The sequence below is a fragment of the Bufo gargarizans genome, chromosome 1, assembly GCF_014858855.1.
Source record: "Bufo gargarizans isolate SCDJY-AF-19 chromosome 1, ASM1485885v1, whole genome shotgun sequence".
Taxonomy (NCBI): domain Eukaryota; kingdom Metazoa; phylum Chordata; class Amphibia; order Anura; family Bufonidae; genus Bufo; species Bufo gargarizans.
Genome location: NC_058080.1, coordinates 242,472,825 through 242,493,700, shown reverse-complemented (window position 1 = coordinate 242,493,700; position 20,876 = coordinate 242,472,825). Strand labels below are relative to the sequence as shown.

Genomic DNA, 20,876 nt, shown 5'->3' with positions numbered 1-20,876 from the left:
GACTGATGAAATGAGAGTGAGTCTTGATGGGCCAGATGGATGGGCCCGTGGCTGGATTGGTAAAGGGCAGAGAGCTCCAGTCCGACTCAGACGCCAGCAAGGTGGAGTACTGGTTTGGGCTGGTATCATCAAAGATGAGCTTGTGGGGCCTTTTCGGGTTGAGGATGGAGTCAAGCTCAACTCCCAGTCCTACTGCCAGTTTCTGGAAGACACCACCTTCAAGCAGTGGTACAGGAAGAAGTCTGCATCCTTCAAGAAAAACATGATTTTCATGCAGGACAATGCTCCATCACACGCGTCCAAGTACTCCACAGCGTGGCTGGCAAGAAAGGGTATAAAAGAAGAAAATCTAATGACATGGCCTCCTTGTTCACCTGATCTGAACCCCATTAAGAACCTGTGGTCCATCATCAAATGTGAGATTTACAAGGAGGGAAAACAGTACACCTCTCTGAACAGTGTCTGGGAGGCTGTGGTTGCTGCTGCACGCAATGTTGATGGTGAACAGATCAAAACACTGACAGAATCCATGGATGGCAGGCTTTTGAGTGTCCTTGCAAAGAAAGGTGGCTATATTGGTCACTGATTTGTTTTTGTTTTGTTTTTGAATGTCAGAAATGTATATTTGTGAATGTTGAGATGTTATATTGGTTTCACTGGTAAAAATAAATAATTGAAATGGGTATATATTTGTTTTTTGTTAAGTTGCCTAATAATTATGCACAGTAATAGTCACCTGCACACACAGATATCCCCCTAAAATAGCTATAACTAAAAACAAAACTAAAAACTACTTCCAAAAATATTCAGCTTTGATATGAATGAGTTTTTTGGGTTCATTGAGAACATTGTTGTTGTTCAATAATAAAATTAATCCTCAAAAATACAACTTGCCTAATAATTCTGCACTCCCTGTACTGCCGCAGCAGAACCAAATACCACAGTGCAGCACAATATACTACCCCAGCAGAACCAAACACCACAGTGCAGCACAATATACTGCCCCAAAAGAACCAAATACCACAGTGCAGCACAATATACTGCCCCAACAGAACCAAATACACAGTGCAGCACAATATACTGCACCAGCAGAACCAAATACACAGTGCAGCACAATATACTGCCGCAGCAGAACCAAATACCACAGTGCAGCACAATATACTGCCCCAGCAGAACCAAATACCACAGTGCAGCACAATATACTGCCCCAGCAGAACCAAATACCACAGTGCAGCGCAATATACTGCCCCAGCAGAACCAAATACAACAGTGCAGCGCAATATACTGCCCCAGCAGAACCAGACACCACAGTGCAGCGCAATATACTGCCCCAGCAGAACCAGACACCACAGTGCAGCACAATATACTGCCCCAACATAACCAAATACCACAGTGCAGCACAATATACTGCCGCCAACCCAACAGTACGAAGCTATATCATCATCTTGAGGATGGGAATATCATTGAATTCAGAAGTTGGGAGAAATACTGCAGCACTTGATGTCTTCAATGCAATTCCTGATTTATTCACCAAGAATGCAACGTTTCGACTACAATAAGTCTATTTCAAGCACAGTGACAGTATACACCAGTGTTCCACACTAATAGAGAGATAGAGAGAGAGATATATATATATATATATATATATATATATATATATATATATCTCTCTCTCTATCTAAATAAATAAGGGCAGCACTCTAAATAACTTTTATTCACCCATGTGGTACAGCGACGTTTCAGCTCAATGATAGAGCCTTTCTCAAGCAAATTACAAGGACAAAGTGCTCAGTTTAGAGCTCATAGTCAATCACATATATGATTATTAATTAATTGTTCAATAAATAAAAGGAAAAATTCATATTAAGTTAAATAAAATTTGTACGGTGAAATAAAAAAAGTGGTCATAATAGAAACGAACAGACGCCTTGATCTGCCAGTTTCCAAACCTTTTTGTGACTTTAAACATACTGAAAGAGATCTAAGATATTGCATTATTGATCATGTTCCTTTGGGAACCCTCACCTCTCATGGTGATTTATTTATTTTTTTCTCTTATAGATTATGTGTTGAAGATGGACGCGAGGATGAGGAATGTGGATACACGGGCCAGATGCTTTTGCTACTACAGTGCAAACTACCTGCTATATGTAACAGCCTACACCTATGAGAATTGAACCTTGTATTATCTGTGCACTTTTGATAAATAAAGCCGGAGAACTTGAAACTTCAAGAAAAAGTGAGTGCTGGAGTCTGAAAATCTGTTTATTGTTTCTGTATACCTGCTATATGATCTGCTACAGTTCCCGAGTTGTGCTATTAATATGTTATAACAGTTTATTAATCACCAGTTTACTTTTACAATACACAGAGGAGAACCCTCATGGGCTATTTTTTGGCGTGGTAGATCGGTGAGGTGGACCTATGGCAGTTGCCCCATGAATATGGGAACATCTGTATGGTCTGTTCGTTGTTGGGAGGGGTGTGTGTCCCAGATGGTATGCACTCCCGCGTCCCTTTGGATCCCTTTCGCCATAGTGCCCAACTTGTATTCTATGAGTCCATGTATCTGTACAGGTGTAATTTATTCAATCAGTGACCAAAATGGCGCAGCGCGCTACCGACAATCATATTGTGCCAGTATACTTTTGCCCTTTGCCTCTTCCAATATTGCCACCGTAACTTCAGAGCGCATGCTCTGATAGCAACATCATGTAGCGGCGCCACGGCAATTAAGGGCGGAACCAGGGCATGCCCAGTGGTGACCTCCACAAGCAGAGTTTGGCGCAACGTGTGCACCGAGTCGCTGTACCTATAGTTGCACCATCTCTAATCCTCCCTCGCCTTAATTTAACATATCATGATTATTGCAGACGTCACTATCTTCACACATATGTTATGAACTGATTTTAATATTTGATTATATGAAATATCACTCTTTTTATGCCATTTGGCATTTTGGCTACTTCACTTTTTTATGAGGATTTGTAAATCATGTTTGTTTCCATTATGACCACTATTTTTATTTCACTGTACAAATTTTATTTCACTTGATATGAATTTTTCCTTTATTTATTAATCTAATTAATTAATAATCATGTATGTGATTGACTATGATCTATAAACTGAGCATTTTGTCCTTTTAATTTGCTTGAGAAAGGCTCTATTGTTGAGCTGAATAGTCGCTATACCACATGGGTGAATAAGGGTACTTTCACACTAGCGGCAGGACAGATCCAACAGGCTGATTACCCTGTCTGATCAGTCCTGCCACTATTTCGCCGTGCCGCCGCTCCGTCCCCCATTGACTATAATGGGGACGGGGGCGGAGCTCCTGCGCAGCACGACAGTTCGCGGTGAGAGGCCGCTGGACTAAAAAGTCGGACATGCAGTACGGACATGCTAGTGTGAAAATAGCCTAAAAGTTCCATTTTATTTTTTTGCTGCCCTTTTTCCTATTTATATTTTGGGTAATTGCTTATTCCCCTTGGGCCTGGCACTTGTTATTACTTTTTGTCAGCGCTGCCTTTTTTCCAATATATATATATGGAACACTGGTGTATACTGTCGTTGAAAAGTCATATTCTTGATCACTAAATTGGGAACTGCATTGAAGACAGAGTGCTACAGTATTTCTCCCAAAGCCTTGATTATCAGGGGCCTGCTGGGCTAAGGCATAACACTTCAGGCACCACCATTTCACAGACTGTCCAATTTGGACCTAACAGTAGTGCTGCTTAATTTTGGATATTGATTTCAGGAGGGCACCTGCAGCCACTGGCCAGGTGCATGAGAGCCTGATGCGCCTACATTAATGCTGAGAGCATCAGATCTTTATGCACGTTGCTGACGGCCAAGAGGAGGGATTAAAGCGGCCCCATGGGCTTCGGACCACCAGGATATTTCTCTGTAGGGTCTATGGCCAATCCACCAATGGCAGGAGGGCCAGCACAGGAGCCCTGTATAGCACTATATGATTTACAGATCACAGCGGACATAAGGTCTCATCATCTGTGTCTGCCTTGGAATGGGCTTCACATCTTCCTCACAAGCTGGAATGAGGACCAGACATGCTGCTTCGGGGGAGGTACGTCATTAGATAGCACTGCAGCTTGTCAGTACGAGGCGAGGCAGATAGACACAGATGAGACCTACTAGCTACTGCTCTGCGTTCTGACTCAGGCTGTCCTGCTGTGTGATCAGGACAGATTCCATGTGAAGGCATCAGATAGCAGGCACTATCATTTCTTCACTACAAACCAAGCCATTGTAAATAATCAAAGGCATATAAAGTTTATTTATATAACATGCTTTTTCTTTTTTTTGTTTCCCAGAGAACCTCTAAGTATTCTCCTATATTGTGAGAATCTGTCACCATTTTTCAGATATAGTCAGTAAATGCAGTATGCATTATGGGTCTGCCATAAGTATCTCAGGTACAATATCTCTGCAACTGCACTTCGATTTATTTTTTTTGTCACAAATATAAAGTAGAATTATATGAGCGTTACATTCAGGATATGGAACTTGATTTTGTCCATGTGCATAAGACCGAAAAAGGACGGACGGAGGTGGAATTCTGAATATTTAAAAGGAGTCACTTCGATGCAAGGGGTTGTCTCACAATAACAAGACCTCTCCATATGTCCTGCACAGATATAACTAAGAAACCGCTGAATTTGTAGTTTCAGAACTCTCCAGATAGGCCATAGTGACATGAAAAGTTTTGGGGAACCCAGATGCTGAGGACCACCAATGATCACTAAAACCAAGGGGCAGAAGTGCTGTGCTCATACATTTGGGTTTAGCTCTACCAGTCTGATGCTCAGAGATGCAAGCAAAGTGGTGTACGATTCATACTTCCGAGGAGCCGACACCCCGCTAATTCCATCTCTACAAGGACCAGTCAAGTAGTGGCGCATTGCATCCGGGCCCTCAACAAGCACAACCTCCGACATTTTCTGAAACTATAGGTGCATTTTAAATACGTCAATGGGGTGGGGGATGCCAGAAATCTTGGGTCAAAACACTGCCTCTTTTTGGAACACTGGGTGAGGAGCTGGCAGGGGCATTCCACAGCCAAGCAAATTTACTATAATTTACGCCACAAACTGAAGTAAATTATAGGTCAAATCTACACCAGCTCATAGCTGCCATGATGTCACTTTCAAGCACAGGGCTAGGGATGCACCCAATATATTAAGAGGCTTGTGTATCTTAATAAATTAGGCACACCTCACTCCATGACAAATTCAGTCAAGACATGATACACCAGTCTTGATGAGTTCCCCCCATTTGGAAGGTGGATTTGATAGCCCTTTTTCCCCAGTTAAAGTAAAAATTCAGCTGCATCACTAGTCTCAGTACAAAAACGATATATATGGTTTAAAAACATAACAGGGTTGGAAGAGCAGCCGGATAATCTCCAGATACCATTATAGTGGTACATGGTGGTATCTGACAATGCCAGATACAGGGAGCTCCGGTAGCTTGATCCTCAGAAATCAAACTGTGAATAGTGCCTAAGGCAAAGTACTGACAAACACATCAGTTCAGTTTGCAGAGGAGTAAAATAATAATTGTGCAATGGCATAAACTAAAGGTGAACTGAAAAAGTAGCAGATTCTACATGTACAGAAGTAAATGAAATGAAAATGAATTAAAACATACGGACAAATGAGGTGAATAACTGAAGATGTTCCAGCAGTTAAAGTTCTCTTGGAAAACCTCACCATTTTTTGCGATTTCAGCTATGATGTGGGCTATTTTTGAAGAGCAGGAAGATTGAGAACTCAAAAGACTTGCAAAGACTTGAAGCATCCCACTCTGGAGGATTTTTTCACTGCTTTCTACATCTGAAAGAAGAAAAAAAAAAAAAGCATCAATATTCTGCTAAATTAATAAGACTCGTCATACTACTGTAGATTGTTTATTTGCAAAAATACCAGAACAGTTCCTTAGGGTACTTTCACACTTGCGTTAAACTTTTCCGGTATTTAGTTTCCGGTTGATGAGTTTTATCCTAATGCATTCTGAGAGCAATCCGTTCAGTATGCATGAGGATGTTTTCAGTTCAGTCACTGTACGGTTTTTGGACGGAAAAAATACTGCAGCATGCTGCGGTATTTTCTCCGGCCAAAATTCTGGAACACTTGCCTGAAATGTATTAATGCTGGATCCGGTATCAAGTGTTCCGGTAAAATGGATCCGGTGTCCAGGTCTGTGCATGCGCAGACCTTTAAAAATGTGAAAAATAATTTAAAGAAAACTGATCCGGTATTACAATGCATTTTTCTGACGATCAGGATCCTGATCAGTCTGCAAATAATATATGCGTTTGCATACAGATTTTCTGATCAGGCAGGCAGTTCAGGCAACTGAACTGCCTGCCGGAATCAAACGCAAGTGTGAAAGTACCCTTAAAGGAAGTTGTTCAGGATAAAAAAAAACAAAGGAAAAAAAAAAAAAAAGATACTCACCTGGTAAATCTCAGCCCCCTTCCTCCGCCCCAGCTGGCTTGGCTTCATAGATGACACATTGTATAAGATCACTGCAGAGAATTACTGGCCTCAGTGCTTGTGCTGTACATGGAGACATCACTGCTGAGGCCAGGCAGTGGCTGCAGCATTCGTGTAAGTCAGGCATATCAAGGCAAGGACCATCATGTGGTGGGGAAGTTACTGCCGACTACTGTTTTGTTTTTGTTTTTTTATTTCTTTTACCACATTTCTTCATTTTAGTATTTTTTTTTAAGTTTTTTTAGTAAAACGTTCCAACTGGTCAAATTTAGAAATGATCCAAGGACATATAGATTAGGTCGCATAACTACCATCTTTACCTATCCAGTGTTCCTGGTCATACAGAAATTTCTGCCTCCAGCATGAAAAGTGTACATGGTGTTAAAAATGGAAGCAACCCACCAAGGATTTTGTGTAGACTAGAACAACCTCTATAAACGCTCTAAAAATGTTTGTTACGGAAATGGTTGATCCTTAAAAAGGGGTTTTCCGGTCCTTTTATACTGATGGCCTATCCCCTGAAGCTGGTCACTACCGCACTGCTGCCACTGAAGTGAATGAGCGCAGCCCTGCGGTAACCAGCTATGCCCAATACAAACAATAGAAACTGTTGTAGTTTTGGCGCTTGGGTCAGCAGGGGTGCAAGGTGTTAGACCCCGCCGATCAGATATTGACTGCCTAACCTCAGGATAAACCAATAATATAAAAAGGACTGGAAACCCCCTTTAAATAGGGGAATATTTTCTCTCTATATACATCCCACTAATGAACTCATGTCTCAGACCATTTAGGGGAAAGAAAAAAAAAATCCCCTGCGTGCCTGAGTGTTAAGTGTAAACATTTTGGATGCAAATAACAAAAATAATTAACACTACAGCAGATAATAAAGGAAGCATCTACACTGCACTGTGGAGTGACAGCCAGCAAAGTTCTCAGTCACCGATGGCAGCATTAACACTAAACTTTGGAGTTACCGGTAGTCCAAGAGTCTTCCCGCTTGCCCAGATCTCAGATTGGTCAGCGCTGATCACATGAGCAGTGCTGGCCAATTTGAGGGCAACAGGAAGCGTCTTGGCCTGCCAAATGCACAGTATACATCAGGTAGACAGAAGAGGAGCCCAGGAACTGGCAGGTGTGTAGCTGAAAAGGACAACAGGTGTTCTATTCATGCCCCTGTTAATGTCAATTTTCTTCTTGATCCAGAGGGTCACTTTAAATCTACAGTGGATACGCCAGTTTTCTGGAGTAGATAAGTCACAAAATTGAGTCAAAATTTGTGACTTTTTGCCATTTTAAGACACTCTTGGCACTTTTGAAAAACTAATTCTAGTGGGGGGTGGGGGGAGAAACTAAACTGGAGCAGCATTTATAGACAAAAGTGCTGGGCTCAAGTTCAAAACTGATTTCACAGATTTCCCTCCTATACAACAGGCCTTCAGCTGTAATTATTACTTTGGCGTTTTTAATTCCTAGGTCTAAAAAAAATGAAGGAGCTAAATAATATTTTCTTTGTTGCTTTTGTAACAATTTTAGTTGTCTTGAGCCCCGTAAGGATATACGTTATATATCCGTTGATTATACCCAACTTATATAACTAAAGGCAAAGATATGCTGCACCAGGGGCACCACACAAGGTACACCTCCACATCCAGGATAAGTCACAGCATATCCAGTGACATGACAACTGTATATGCATGTCCATCTCAATAATGCTACTGAGGAAGATGCAGAACAGAGAGAGTGAAATGACCAGCAGGAGGAGCTATACACTTCTTTTAAATTAAATATCTGGCGAAATCATCATTTTTTAATTAGCGTAAACAGGCTCAAGTTTTGGTTCTGAAGTGAAATAAAAGCAGTGCTTTTCATTAGACAGTGGGGATTAATTTACAAAAATTTCCCACACCACCCTTAGTATACCATGCTGCCACAGTAATATGTGGGCAGTTTACCAAAAGGCACAAACCTCTTAACAAATCTGTTGCATCTGTGCTGAATGTAGGTCAGAAATTGAAATCAATTAGATTTCTGATGTAAATTATTGTAAATGTGTTGGGTCATGGTGACCTTCAGCTAGTTTCAAAAACTGTCCGGGTTATGTAACAAAAAAAAATTAAAAAAAATATTTCCTCATTACCCTAGTTCTGTTCTGGCCCATTGTTTACATGCAGTTTCAGAGCTGTGGGAGCATGCAACAACAATCTCTGAGGTTTTCCTCATGATAATTTGTGGGTGTCAACCCCTTTAGAGATCTGGCAATGCTGGACGGTACTTCAATGTCTGCTGGCTACATGAACTATAATGGGGTCCAGCAGAGATCTGGCCGTAACCTGGCAAATATGGTGAGAATCGGACAGACAAAAAACATTGTGCGCCCCAAAAAAATGATTTAAATACTTTGTAAATGAGCCCCATTTCCATGAAACAGAATGTAATTAAATTTCATTGTGCTACAGTGATACGTGTACTTTTAAGGCCAATCCAGTTCCTATCCATAAACTTAAGTGGAATGATGTTAGAGGGTTACAAACTAAGCCGCTTACCAATTTAGCTCAGTATGCATAATAATTATGCAAGGGTCAATTAAGGACAAGCTGTAACTAAACCTTTTATTTATATGCTCTGCAGAACGTTTTCAGCCAGATAGACTAAATAATTTTATGAGCCTGTGATTGACATGTATGCACTTTTCTCAGTTATAGGGGAATATCCATCACTGATGAGGACTGTCCACTGGACTTCTAAGCACAGAAAAAGAAGGTATTGAAACTGATTACATACAAGTTAGGCTAGTTTCACCCTGGCGCTGCAGGGAACAGCCTGCCAGATCTCTCTGCATTTCCGGAAGGTACTGCATTGCCGTCCGGTCTCATTTGCTATAATGAGGATTGGCAGAGATCTGGCTAGAACCCGGCAAACATGCCAGGCAGGCATGTTTGCCAGGTTGTAGCCGGTTCTTCGCTGGTCCCAATTATAGTGAATGGGGCCAGCAGATGTCAGGTAGTGTCCGGGAATGCTGCATCCAGACATCTCCGGCAGGCTACTCCCCAAAAGCTAGCCTTATACAGAATATTTTACAACAAAACTACACATCAGTCTGCTCAGCTCCTCCGGCTATGTAACATGCTGCCTGCAGATTAGACACCATGTTCAACCTGACAAGTTCCATGACATCTCACAAAGACAATGGAGGCTACATTCACACAAAGCATACAATCGTTCTTAGAAAACATAAATAAACCAGTTAGGACTATATTACACTGGTCAATGGTTGGCCAGATCATCACTAACGAGCGCTCATAGGAACGCATTTGCTTATTCATCTGGCAATTGGCTGCACTTTTAGGGCTGTACTACACAGCCAGATCACTACTAACAAGCATTCCTATAAAACACTTTTTGGTGATAATCTGGCCGACCATCGGTCATTGTAATACAGCCCTTAGCATGCTTAAGAATCATCGTTTGATGGTTCAAATCAACGTTCCCGGACGCGTCCGTCTCGGCGACCTTTGCGGTAGAGAAAGCCCACCGGGTGTCGGCTCGGATGACTCCACCAGGGGCCCCGTCAAGACCACTCCTCGCCCGCATGCTCAACTGGCAGGATCACGATCCTCATTCTTTCCAAGGTTAGAATCAAACAAACCATCACCCTTGGGTCTGCTAACATATCCTTGTATCCGGATTTCTCGGCAGAGCTGCAGAAGAAGAGGGCTACGTTTACATCTATAAAGAAATGCTTACGAGATATGGATTTAAAATATTCTATGGCCTATCCGGCCCGTTTGAGAGTCTTGGATGGCGGGAAAATCACACTTCTTCAATAACCCCAGGGAGGCCGAGGACTGGCTCCTAGTGAGACCCCGAAACGTGCCCCAGAGATGAGGAATCACTCCTGGGACAGCGCTCACAATTGTTCTGGACACGGGTTAGATCCTGCTCACCCTTTGGTTCCTTCATCTTGGGCAAATAAGGTTCTACTGGACTTCCATGCGAACTTTTCATCTTACGGCTAACGGGTGTGAGGAGTCCATTAGTCTGTCCGTAATATGCCTACAGTTATTACACTTGTTCTGGTCACGGGACTGATCTTTCTCACCCTTTGGATCTTTTATTTTGAGCACTTAAGGATCTCCTGGACTTCCATGCGAACTTTTCATATGACGGCTAACGGGTGTGAGGGGCCCGTGAGTATGTTCGGAATATGCCTATAGGTTATGTTTTCAGGTTAATCGAATTATTAGCCATGCTTGTAATTGATATTGGAAGACAGCGCTCTCACCTGCACTTGTTTGCAATATCTCTACACTGTGCAGGTCCCCCGATACCATGGTCACTAATGTAATGTGCTTCAGATGTGTTTATCACCCGGTACGCCGGGATCCACTGTTCAGTTATTTGTTTAACTGTTTGTATGTTTACTGGTACATCATCTTTTGCTGTGTTATACATTGCCGCTTCAGTATTTTGGCGAGTGCATGTGGGTTTCCTGGATCATCCTACTCATCAATGGTCACAATGTACTCATGGCTTCCATAACATATATGTCCTGGAATGTGCGTGGTCTTGGGGGTCCCAGGAAACGTATGGCGGTATTCGCACAAGTCAGGTTATATAACCCCCACATATTGTGCCTCCAGGAAACCCATGTCACAGCCGAAACAGAGGGTAGATTGTGCAAACCTTGGGTGCAATGGGTAAAAAGTGCTTACGGCACGTCATATTCTAGGGGTGTGTCCCTGTTGGTTCACCGATCGGGAAGGTGGGAGGTACATAAAGAGGTGACGGATCCTGAGGGCCAGTATGTTTTCGTAGTCGCACATTTAAATGGCGTACCATATGTTATACTAAACGTGTATGTACCTCCTCCTGCCAACCTCTCTGTTCTGCAGGCTGCGGCGAGCTTTGCAGCCCAGTTCCCATTCTCTAAGGTACTGTGCATGGGAGACCTTAACATGGTGGGTAATGAGACATTAGATAGGTTTCAGGCCAACCGTTGTGCAGATGGTACACAAACGGGTGTCACGCGGCTGGGACGATTCATCTTGGAACTGGGGTGGCTAGACGTGTGGAGGGAGAGAAATCCTTCTAACAGGGAGTTCTCCTGTTTCACACCCTCCAGGGGGGCGTTATCCCGCATAGATTACCTATTATGTGATGCGCAGGCCTACCTGTCAATTTCGGACGTGAAATATATGCCTCAGGGACCGTCTGACCATGCGCCCATTGTGGGGACTCTGCTTTCATCTGAAGGGGAGCCACGTGGTCATAGTCTGCACATACATCCGTTCTGGCTGTCCCTGATGAATATAAATGACCATATTCCTGACCAACTGAGAGTGTTTCTGAACTTAAATGCGGAAGGGGACAGTGATGCTCTTATAGTGTGGGATACCCTGAAAGCTTATGTAAGGGGTTGTGCCAAATCATCTATATCTTACCTAAAGAAAACTGCGAGGCTTAAGGAGGAGGAGTTGTGTGCACTATGCAAGGTAGCTGAGAACATATATGTCTCCAATCCCTCCGAGGAGAATAGATTAGATTAGATGCTTACAGGAAAAGAGTGATCGCAAGCTCTTCTTCCTTAAACAGGCTTTTGAGCAGGGTAGTAAGACGGGGAGGGTCCTAGCGCAGGTTATCAGACGTAATACTATGGCTCCTCCGATCATTCGTATACAGGATGCAGATGGAACCGTAACGGAGGACCCTGGTGGAATATTGCACAGATTCAGGGAATTCTACAGTGAACTATACTCCTCAAGAACTCAGTATACTCTGCCTGCACTCCATTGGTATTTGAGTGAAGTGGCTCATCCTCAATTGTCCCCCTTGGATAGGGGGCTTCTTGATGAAGAGATCATGCTGGAGGAGGTGGTCGCGGCGATTAAGGGTTTGAATTTGGGCAAATCCCCTGGAGGTTTACTCTAAATATGAGGATATTTTAGGGCCTCAGCTGCGCAAAGTGTATACTGCCTCCTTGGAGAAGGGCTATTTACCAGATTCCCTATATGATGCTTCTATGGTGGTTCTCCTGAAGCCAGATAAAAACCCCTTAGAATGCGGCTCTTACCGCCCAATATCATTACTGAACCTTGATTACAATCCCTAGACACGGCCAAGGCATTTGATTCTATTGAATGGGAGTTCCTGCTACACACCCTAAAATGTTTTGGATTTGGCCCTATTTTTATCAAATGGATTAAAGTGCTTTATCACCGTCCTACAGCTAATATTATGATTAATGGATCCTTGTCCCCCACATTTCCTCTATACCGCGGTACCCGGCAGGTGTCCCTTATCCCCATTGCTGTTCGCGGTGGCAATTGAACATCTAGCCATTAGAATACGCCAAGACAATATTTTCAAGGGGGTGGCTGTGGGAGGTAGGGAGGATAGACTAGGGTTGTATGCTGATGATCTTATTCTATTCATGGACGATGTGGATTCGTCCCTGCTGCGGGCGATTGAATTGATCGATCAATTTGGTGATTTTTCCGGCCTACGCATTAACTGGTCCAAATCGGCCCTTATGCCCTTGTGGTCCCCGCAATGGCCTCCGGTTTATCACAATCTTATGGTGGTGGAACATTTCAAATATTTGGGAGTCATCATTACCAAGACCCCTACGAGGTCACATCAGCTTAACATTACCCCTATTGAGTCTTATGCTTTAGACAAATTCAAGTCATGGGCCACACTACCTCTATCAGTTATGGGCAGATTGAATCTTGTCAAGATGGTTCTCCTACCCAAAGCATTATACCTATTGGGACACGCATGCACCCCACTTCCGAGGAGCTTCTCTGTACGGCTGCACTCAGCTATAGCGAGATTTGTCTGGGGTAAAGAGGGGAGGAAGCTGGCCATTGATAATCTACAGAGAGGTTGGCAGCAGGGAGGAGCTGCTATGCCAGATTTATTTTTGTACTTCTTAGCAGGACAGCTTAGATCCTTAACTACATGGGTTTCGCAGTCTGCCATACCGAATTCTGAATTTTATTTAAGGAATCATTTGGGTCTCAACTTTGTGGACGGTTCTAGAAAACATCCAGTCAATAGAGGGACGACTTTTGCCTTTACACAGGTTAGCTCACCAGGTCTGGAGAGCTGCCAAGCTCCAACAATATCAAGTCCTACCTGATGATATCGTAGTGTGAAACAATCCCATGTTTCCACACCTACGGCACTGCGAAGGTAGGGCTGTCTGGGAAAATTACGGCATTTTCACTTCGAGGGATCTGTACGAGAAGGGTGTTCTTTACTCATTCTCTCAGCTTCAGGAGAAGTTTGGGGTACTGAGGCGCCATTTTTACAGGTACCTACAGCTCAGACATGCTCTCCAGGCTCAATTTCATGGGGAGGTAAGGAACATTTCCAAATACCCACTGATAGGCATACTCAGGACGCAGGGGCCAAAGGGGATGGTCTCGACTTTATACACGCATCTTCTAGATCTGAAAGTACGCTCCAAACCCCTGCTGGTGGAGACTAGGTGGAAAGAAAGGGTGCCTCAGCTCACTGATGAGGAATGGGCTGAGGCTTTGTGTGCGCCGTCAACTGTATCGCCTTCTCTCAACAATAGGCTTACTCAGTTATTCATTCTCTACAGGAGTTATTTAACACCTACCAGGTTGCACAGAATGGGTAGGCTAGACCACACGAGATGCCACAGATGCGCTCGGGAAAATGCGGATTTCTGGCATCTTATCTGGGACTGCCGGTACGTACAACCCTTTTGGAGGAAAGTAGTGGATATATTGTCCACTCTGATCACGGAGGTGATTCCCTGCTGTCCTAAGATGTGCCTTTTGGGGATAGTGGATAGTGACTCACGCTCACTGTATATTTGTACTTTCCTAAGAGAGTCCCTATTCCTAGCTAGAAAAGCTATAGCCTTGCGGTGGATGGCGGACAGGCCGCTGACAATAGGCCAGTGGAAGACGCTGGTGAACCAAATTTTGCCCTATGAAAAAGTAATGTATGGTAATAGGAAGTGCCCTTAGAAATTTGAGAAAATTTGGGGTTCTTGGTGCTCTTCACCAGTTACTGCCATGCCATCTCATATGCACTCAGTGCAACCTACATAATAATGCATATTTAAATATGTAATGTGTATGCTGGATAGGGGGTGAGGAGAAAGGGTACTTTATCAGGAGATACCACGTGGTTCCTTCTTTTCTATTTGCTGCTTTTACTGCCTTCAGGACGACACTGTATTACATTCTGACTGTATTGTACTGTTTCATGGCAATGTATGTAAGTTATCATGTATGATTCAAGATAATGTCATATGTATAAATGTACCAATTTTGGTTGATATTCTCAATAAAACGAGTAAAAAAATAAATAAAAAATCATTGTTTGCCGGCGGCAGGTCCTGCTGTCTAATCATGATCTGCTGCAGGCAAACAACTAGTCAAAATGGGGACGAGGGATGGCATTAGCGATCGCTATTCCCCATACTGTGAAGGAGATCGCTGCAGGCTAAGGCTACTTTCACACTGGCGTTTTGGTTTCTGTTTGTGAGATCCGTTCAGGGATCTCACAAGCGGTCCAAAACGGATCCGTTTTGCCCTTAATGCATTATGAAGGGAAAAGTATCCGCTCAGAATGAATCAGTTTGCCTCCATTCTGTCTCCATTCCGCTTTGGAGGCAGACCCCAAAACGCTGCTTGCAGCATTTTGGTGTCCATCTGACGAAACTGAGCCAAACAGATCCATTCTGACACACAATGCAAGTCAATAGGGACGGATCCGTTTTTACTGACAAAATATGGCACAATAGAAAAAGGATCCATCTTCCATTGACTTTTAATGGTGTTCAAGACGGATCCGTCTTGGCTATGTTACAGATAATACAAACGGATCCGTTCTGAACAGATGCATGCAGTTGTATTATCTGAACGGAAGCGTTTGTGCAGATCCATGACGGATCCGCACTAAACACAGTGTGAAAGTAGCCTAAGCATGGCATTAGTGATCACTCCTCCCCATACTGTGGAGGAGATCGCTCCAGGCTAGGCATGGCATTAGTGATGTTAATACAACCCTAACTCTTTTCATTATAAAGAAAAAGCCATCACTCCTAGATCTTACCCAATATTCTGATTTGGTATATAGCAGGTGACAGGGGCCTACTACTTCCATTTCCTATACCCAATTCATTTTAACTTGGCAGGGTACAACGGTTCCTGTACACAGTGAGTATTGTTGGTCAGGTCGGTCAACAATCTAATGTGTATGGGATCTTCCAACTAGTCCACCACAAATGATGTTGGGGGAGGGAAGGATTGGGAGCAATGAATTTTAACACCCGGTCCGTTTGTTCTACCAGAAAGCAAGCTGCTGCTAGAGGTGTCTGAGGGCACCTTTCTTCTGCAAGGCTGTGTACGGCGCCCTCTGGAGGGACAGCTGCTTAGCCACCAGCTACTGAAGTATGGACACCTTTAATAAGAAAGAATAATGAAGCCAAATCCATAATGCAGAGGGCACCACTCAGGAAACCATTACAGGTGGCCTGAGAGTTGTACAAGCATTTGTTCTCATACTATTCTAGAGAAATTGGGAAAATAAAGGGCATTAAAGAGGGAAAAAAAATGAAGATCTGGTACAATGTGAACCAGATGCAGTGTGTCACCTTAAGCGATGTCCCATGATAAAATCCAGACGCTCGGCTTATTAAATAAAGTGTCCTCACTAAATAATGTGGCAGAATACATGTTATCCTATCCTCTATCACAGCGAATGGAAAAAGAAAGGTGATCACAGACACCATGATTCAGTCACGGTGAACTGCACACAGCAGGGGAAGTATAAACTCGACATATTTTTATTGATGTGCGGATTACTGGAGTGACAAATGATTTCAAATTTCAGTCCTGCCACTCTGAAGGCATGTCTATGGTTTCCTATGCTACTACTCTATCCTCTGGCCACAACCCAATTGTGATTCTCCCCATTTCACACTGATTTAACAAAAAAAAAAAATCTCTCCCCAAGCCTATTTGGCACTAAAGAAATATTCTGGCTTCTGGATATTGATGACCTATCCTACAGGGAGTTAATCAATATCAGATTGGTGGGGTCTGACACCTGGCACGACCATCAATCAGCTGTTTTCATGCAGCCGTGGAGACAAAAGTAGAAGGCTCTGTCCATTGTGTGGTGGCCGTGCCAGGGTACCGCAGCTTAACTCCCATTTATGGTTTTGTTTTTTATTTTTTTATACTTTTGCACAGTAACAACATGTCTTGTGCAAAAAAAAATATAATAAAAAAACTTTAACTGCCAAGGTCACTACTGACAGCAAGTAATTGGGAGTCAGTCAATGCCAGGTTCCCACAGGGATTGTGCTGGCAGAGCTTCTGTGCCCCCACAAGCACCGACACGTAACTGTACGTCATGAAGGCATAATATACGTCAATCCCTGAAGCGTATTTACGTCATGGTGGTTTAATGGGCTAAAACAGGAAAGCATAAAGGATAGGGGAACACGGACTACTTTTACAGGAATGGACAGATTGCCAGTAATGAGCACTGATCTATGATACAGCAAGTAGATTGGGTGCTTGTTTATTAGATTTACAGTGTATTGGGCAATTATTGGAGGAGGAATTTGCTGCCAATAAATTTTTACACCATCCTAAAAGATGTGGTCAATGACAAACGAGTGAATGACTATGTAGAATACCTCTGAGAACCACACCTATCTCCAGAATGAGGTCCTCATACCACCCCACAGTCGGCATGGAAAGGTGGCTGCGCATGCGTGGCTCTCTTTATTTATGTCACAGGGAGTTCTGCAAATGTCTGAGAAAGCCTTTTGAAGTGGATGTGTAACATCCCAGAGTTATGTTACTAAAGTCTGTTTCCCCGCTACTATTGGTTGGTAACATGTGCCTTGTCATCTAATGTGATTTTATTCAATATATCTCACAAATGTGCATTTTCTAAGCCTGTTACATATATTTGCGGTAATTTCAGCAAGTGGTAGCAATGTGTTAGCAGGACTTTAGACAGTTTAGTGTTTCTAAACTGGAATAGTTTATTCCAGTTTAGCTCCCCCTCTGATCAGAAGTGGGCTGGCTCATGTCCTGTCTCATGGGGAGGAAAGGAAGTTATAGTTAGTGTGCCAGCTACCCCTGCTTGGGGAAGGCTGTGCTGGTAGGAGCTCCCAGTTCTAGGGATCCCAACCCAGGATCGAGTCTCGGCTGAAACCAAGGATCTTCATCCCAAGTCTGAGCCTTCAGCCTCAGCTGGTTGACAAGAAAGCAGCACCTCCAGACCTCCAGGAAGAGCCATTCCCTGTGAGCATCACTGTGAGAAACCATCCAGAGACCAGGTGAAGCCAAATTCCTCCTCAGCTAGTCAGTCCCATACACAGCAGAAGATAGACAGAGCAGAAGACCGATTCCTGCCATATCCTCCAGGCACATGATAAGAGCAGAAGAGATATTGATCCCTGCCATACATTGCCAATACCTGCTGGGACCTGAGACTATTGCTGTACCTCATATGGATTAATGCTGCCTGCAGTAAAGACAAGTTGAATTATATTCCAAGTCTGGATCTCATTCATTACTACCAAGTTCCTCAATTACTCCTACTAGCACTCATTTATCGCAAGTGAGCCAGGATCCAGGAGTCCAGCCGTACCAAGGTAGGAGATACCGTTGACACTATTACTATTACCACACAGAGACATTACATCACTCTGGCATTCCTCACCTGGTACGTGAGTTGCAACACCTTAAAGGGCCCCAAGACTGTACCCTGCGCACGCTGCAATTGGCGTCACGAACAAAAACAATAGACTTCTATATCCATATCTGGACCCACTGCACGGTCTTGCTCATTGCAGATGGAGAGGGTCACACCTGTTCGGCAGATAGGTGCAGACCCTGTGGATATGCCATTAATGTCTAAAATAGGAAAACTTGTTTAAAATAGAGAACTCCTTTTGTAGGTGGTTCCCCTTTAACCCTTTTTTTGAATCTCAGTCTGGTATGACTAAAGCAGCAATTATGAATTTTTAAAAGGCAGAGTGCCCAAGCTGCAACCCAAAACCTACGGATTTATCGCGAATATCCAACACAGAGAGTTAACCTGAATATCAATACAGTATATCTTCCATGTATTTTATCATTTAGCTATAATAGCCTGCCTACATTCAGTGCGCTGCCTGTGCTGTTCATAGTGCGCCCTGCGCTGATGAATGGCAGGAAAAGTCTAAGGCATATGGGTACACCATAGACTTTTTCCAGGGTGTGTGTGCCCACAGAGAGGTGCCATAGGAATGCTACCACTGGACTAATGCAAGTCAGACTAATGGTAATAATGTGGCAGAAGTGACAGAATCAAAACCAGTCTTCACTATTATTTTAGCATTAGCTCTACCCTGAGTAAGAAAGTTTGAAATGTTTGTGGTTTTGTGCTTTTAGGGAAGAAATGACTAACATAAGCCGGTCACAGAATAAAGTAAAGAACCTCGAGTCAGCAGTTTACAAAAGCGCAGCTTCAAAAATCTACACATACTGAGGGTCTAAGCAAGAAAAAGTAGAGCTGATGGGGGCCGTCACTGTTCTCCTGAACTCTACCCAAACCCTTGGGTCTACACGAACGCATTAATAACCATAATATTTCAAAATGTGGCTGCAGAGGTGAACCTAGCCTTACCTTGAAAAGGTCACCGATTTGCTTGGATGTCTATCATGTAGGTGATTAATTGAATTGAATAACATAAGTAGAGTAGGAAAATTAATCTATAGTTATGGCTCTTGGAATGTGTTGACATAAAAAACTGATTTTTTTTTTTGCATGAGTTGTGCCATTATTGTGCAAAAGTATCAAAGAACACATCTTTGGTATCGCGATAATTGTAATGACCCATCCAATAACATGCCAGTTATTCCGGTAGATGACCGTTGTACATTATTAAGTGCAAAGTGCAATGTCAGATTAGCTTTTTATCTACTACCACACCAAAAAAAATTAAAAGTTGATCAATTAGTCCCAAAATGGAGTCACTAAAAATCAAAATCGATAATTGTCCCTAAAAGGGTTATCCGACTCTTTGAAAGTGAGGACTTATCCTCTGGACAGGTCATCAGCATTTGAACAGTGGGAGCTCGACACCGGGGACAATTGTTTGAGAAGGACCTGGTTCTCCTGTAAGCACCACAGCCTCCTCAAACAGACAATTGGTGGGCGTCCTGGGTGTCAGACCCCCATGGACCAGATAATGATGAACTATCCAAAGTTGGATAACCCCTTTAAATTGACAATTTTTTTTTTTTTTACTTTTTTTTTTTTAGCAAAATGGCCCAGCCATAACCGCTTTATATTCAGTCAGACTCGGTTATAATTGAAACCAGAGTCTCTGGGAATGCGATTTATTACTCCTTACTATTTCATAAAGCATTTCTTGCCTGAAGAGTCCCATCTCTCTTGCAAGCCACATATACCGAGCTTCTATCAGGTATATCTGCAGAGAATTACAGGCAAATCAATTGGACGACATTTGCAACCATGTATTTAGTAGAAAGATGATTCGGGAACTTACTGTTTTGACCAAGAGCCTGGAGCAGACAATCCAAACATCCATCTAACTTGTCAGATGCGCGGTCAGATCCAGTCAACTTCAGTTTCTCTAAGGTGTCGCTTAAATTATCTGCAATATACCGGAAGCATTGAAACTGTAAGAAATCAGCACAGTCACTAATTGCGTCTGCATTGTATCGCTATCTGGTTTACATTAGTGGGAATGAGATCTGTAGCGGTAGGATAGACGGGATGAAATGCAGGAGTGCAGGGCAAAGATGGACTCGGGGGAGTTTATCAAGCTCTACGCACCAGACTTCGGGCTTCAAAAAGTCACCATTAGGGTTTGTTTTTTTTTTTTGTTTTTTTTTTAGCACCTTAGCACCGCACCTTCTAGTGCCACCTACAGGTTTGTGTGAAAATCTGGACAGAATTTCAGAGTACATCACTTTTGTGTCACATTTATGAAGTGCGACTTTTTTTTATAAAGGCGCTAAAAAAAAGTCACCACTCCATGGCAGGCAACATAAATAAAATGACATACTTTTATTGAAATAGACGCAATCACTAGTGTTGAGTGAAGTGAAGCATTCGAAGCGGAATTCAGTCTGACGTTTAGGAAAACTTCGATTCGCAAATAAGTCTACTCTCAGACTGGCGTTTTAGTTTCCTTTTGCGAGATCAGTTCAGGACTCTCACAAGCGGTCCAAAAACGGATCAGTTTTGCCCTAATGCATTCTGAATGGAAAAGGATCTGCTCAGAATGCATCAGTTTTCCCCCGTTCAGTCTCCATTCTGCTTTGGAGGCGGACACCAAAA

General features: G+C 43.1%; 1 protein-coding gene across 2 annotated transcripts in view; it reads right to left on the bottom strand.

Moving 5' to 3' along the window:
* RAP1GDS1 (Rap1 GTPase-GDP dissociation stimulator 1) overlaps nt 1-20,876 on the bottom strand; it is a 168,369-nt gene that overhangs the window by 75,734 nt on the left and 71,759 nt on the right. For both annotated transcript variants that reach the window (XM_044302262.1, XM_044302270.1), the window contains exons 2-3: nt 20,080-20,187; nt 5,733-5,855 (exon numbers count right to left, since the gene is read on the bottom strand). In XM_044302262.1, coding sequence (XP_044158197.1) covers nt 5,733-5,855; nt 20,080-20,187 — 231 coding nt within the window. The remainder of the gene's footprint in view (nt 1-5,732; nt 5,856-20,079; nt 20,188-20,876) is intronic.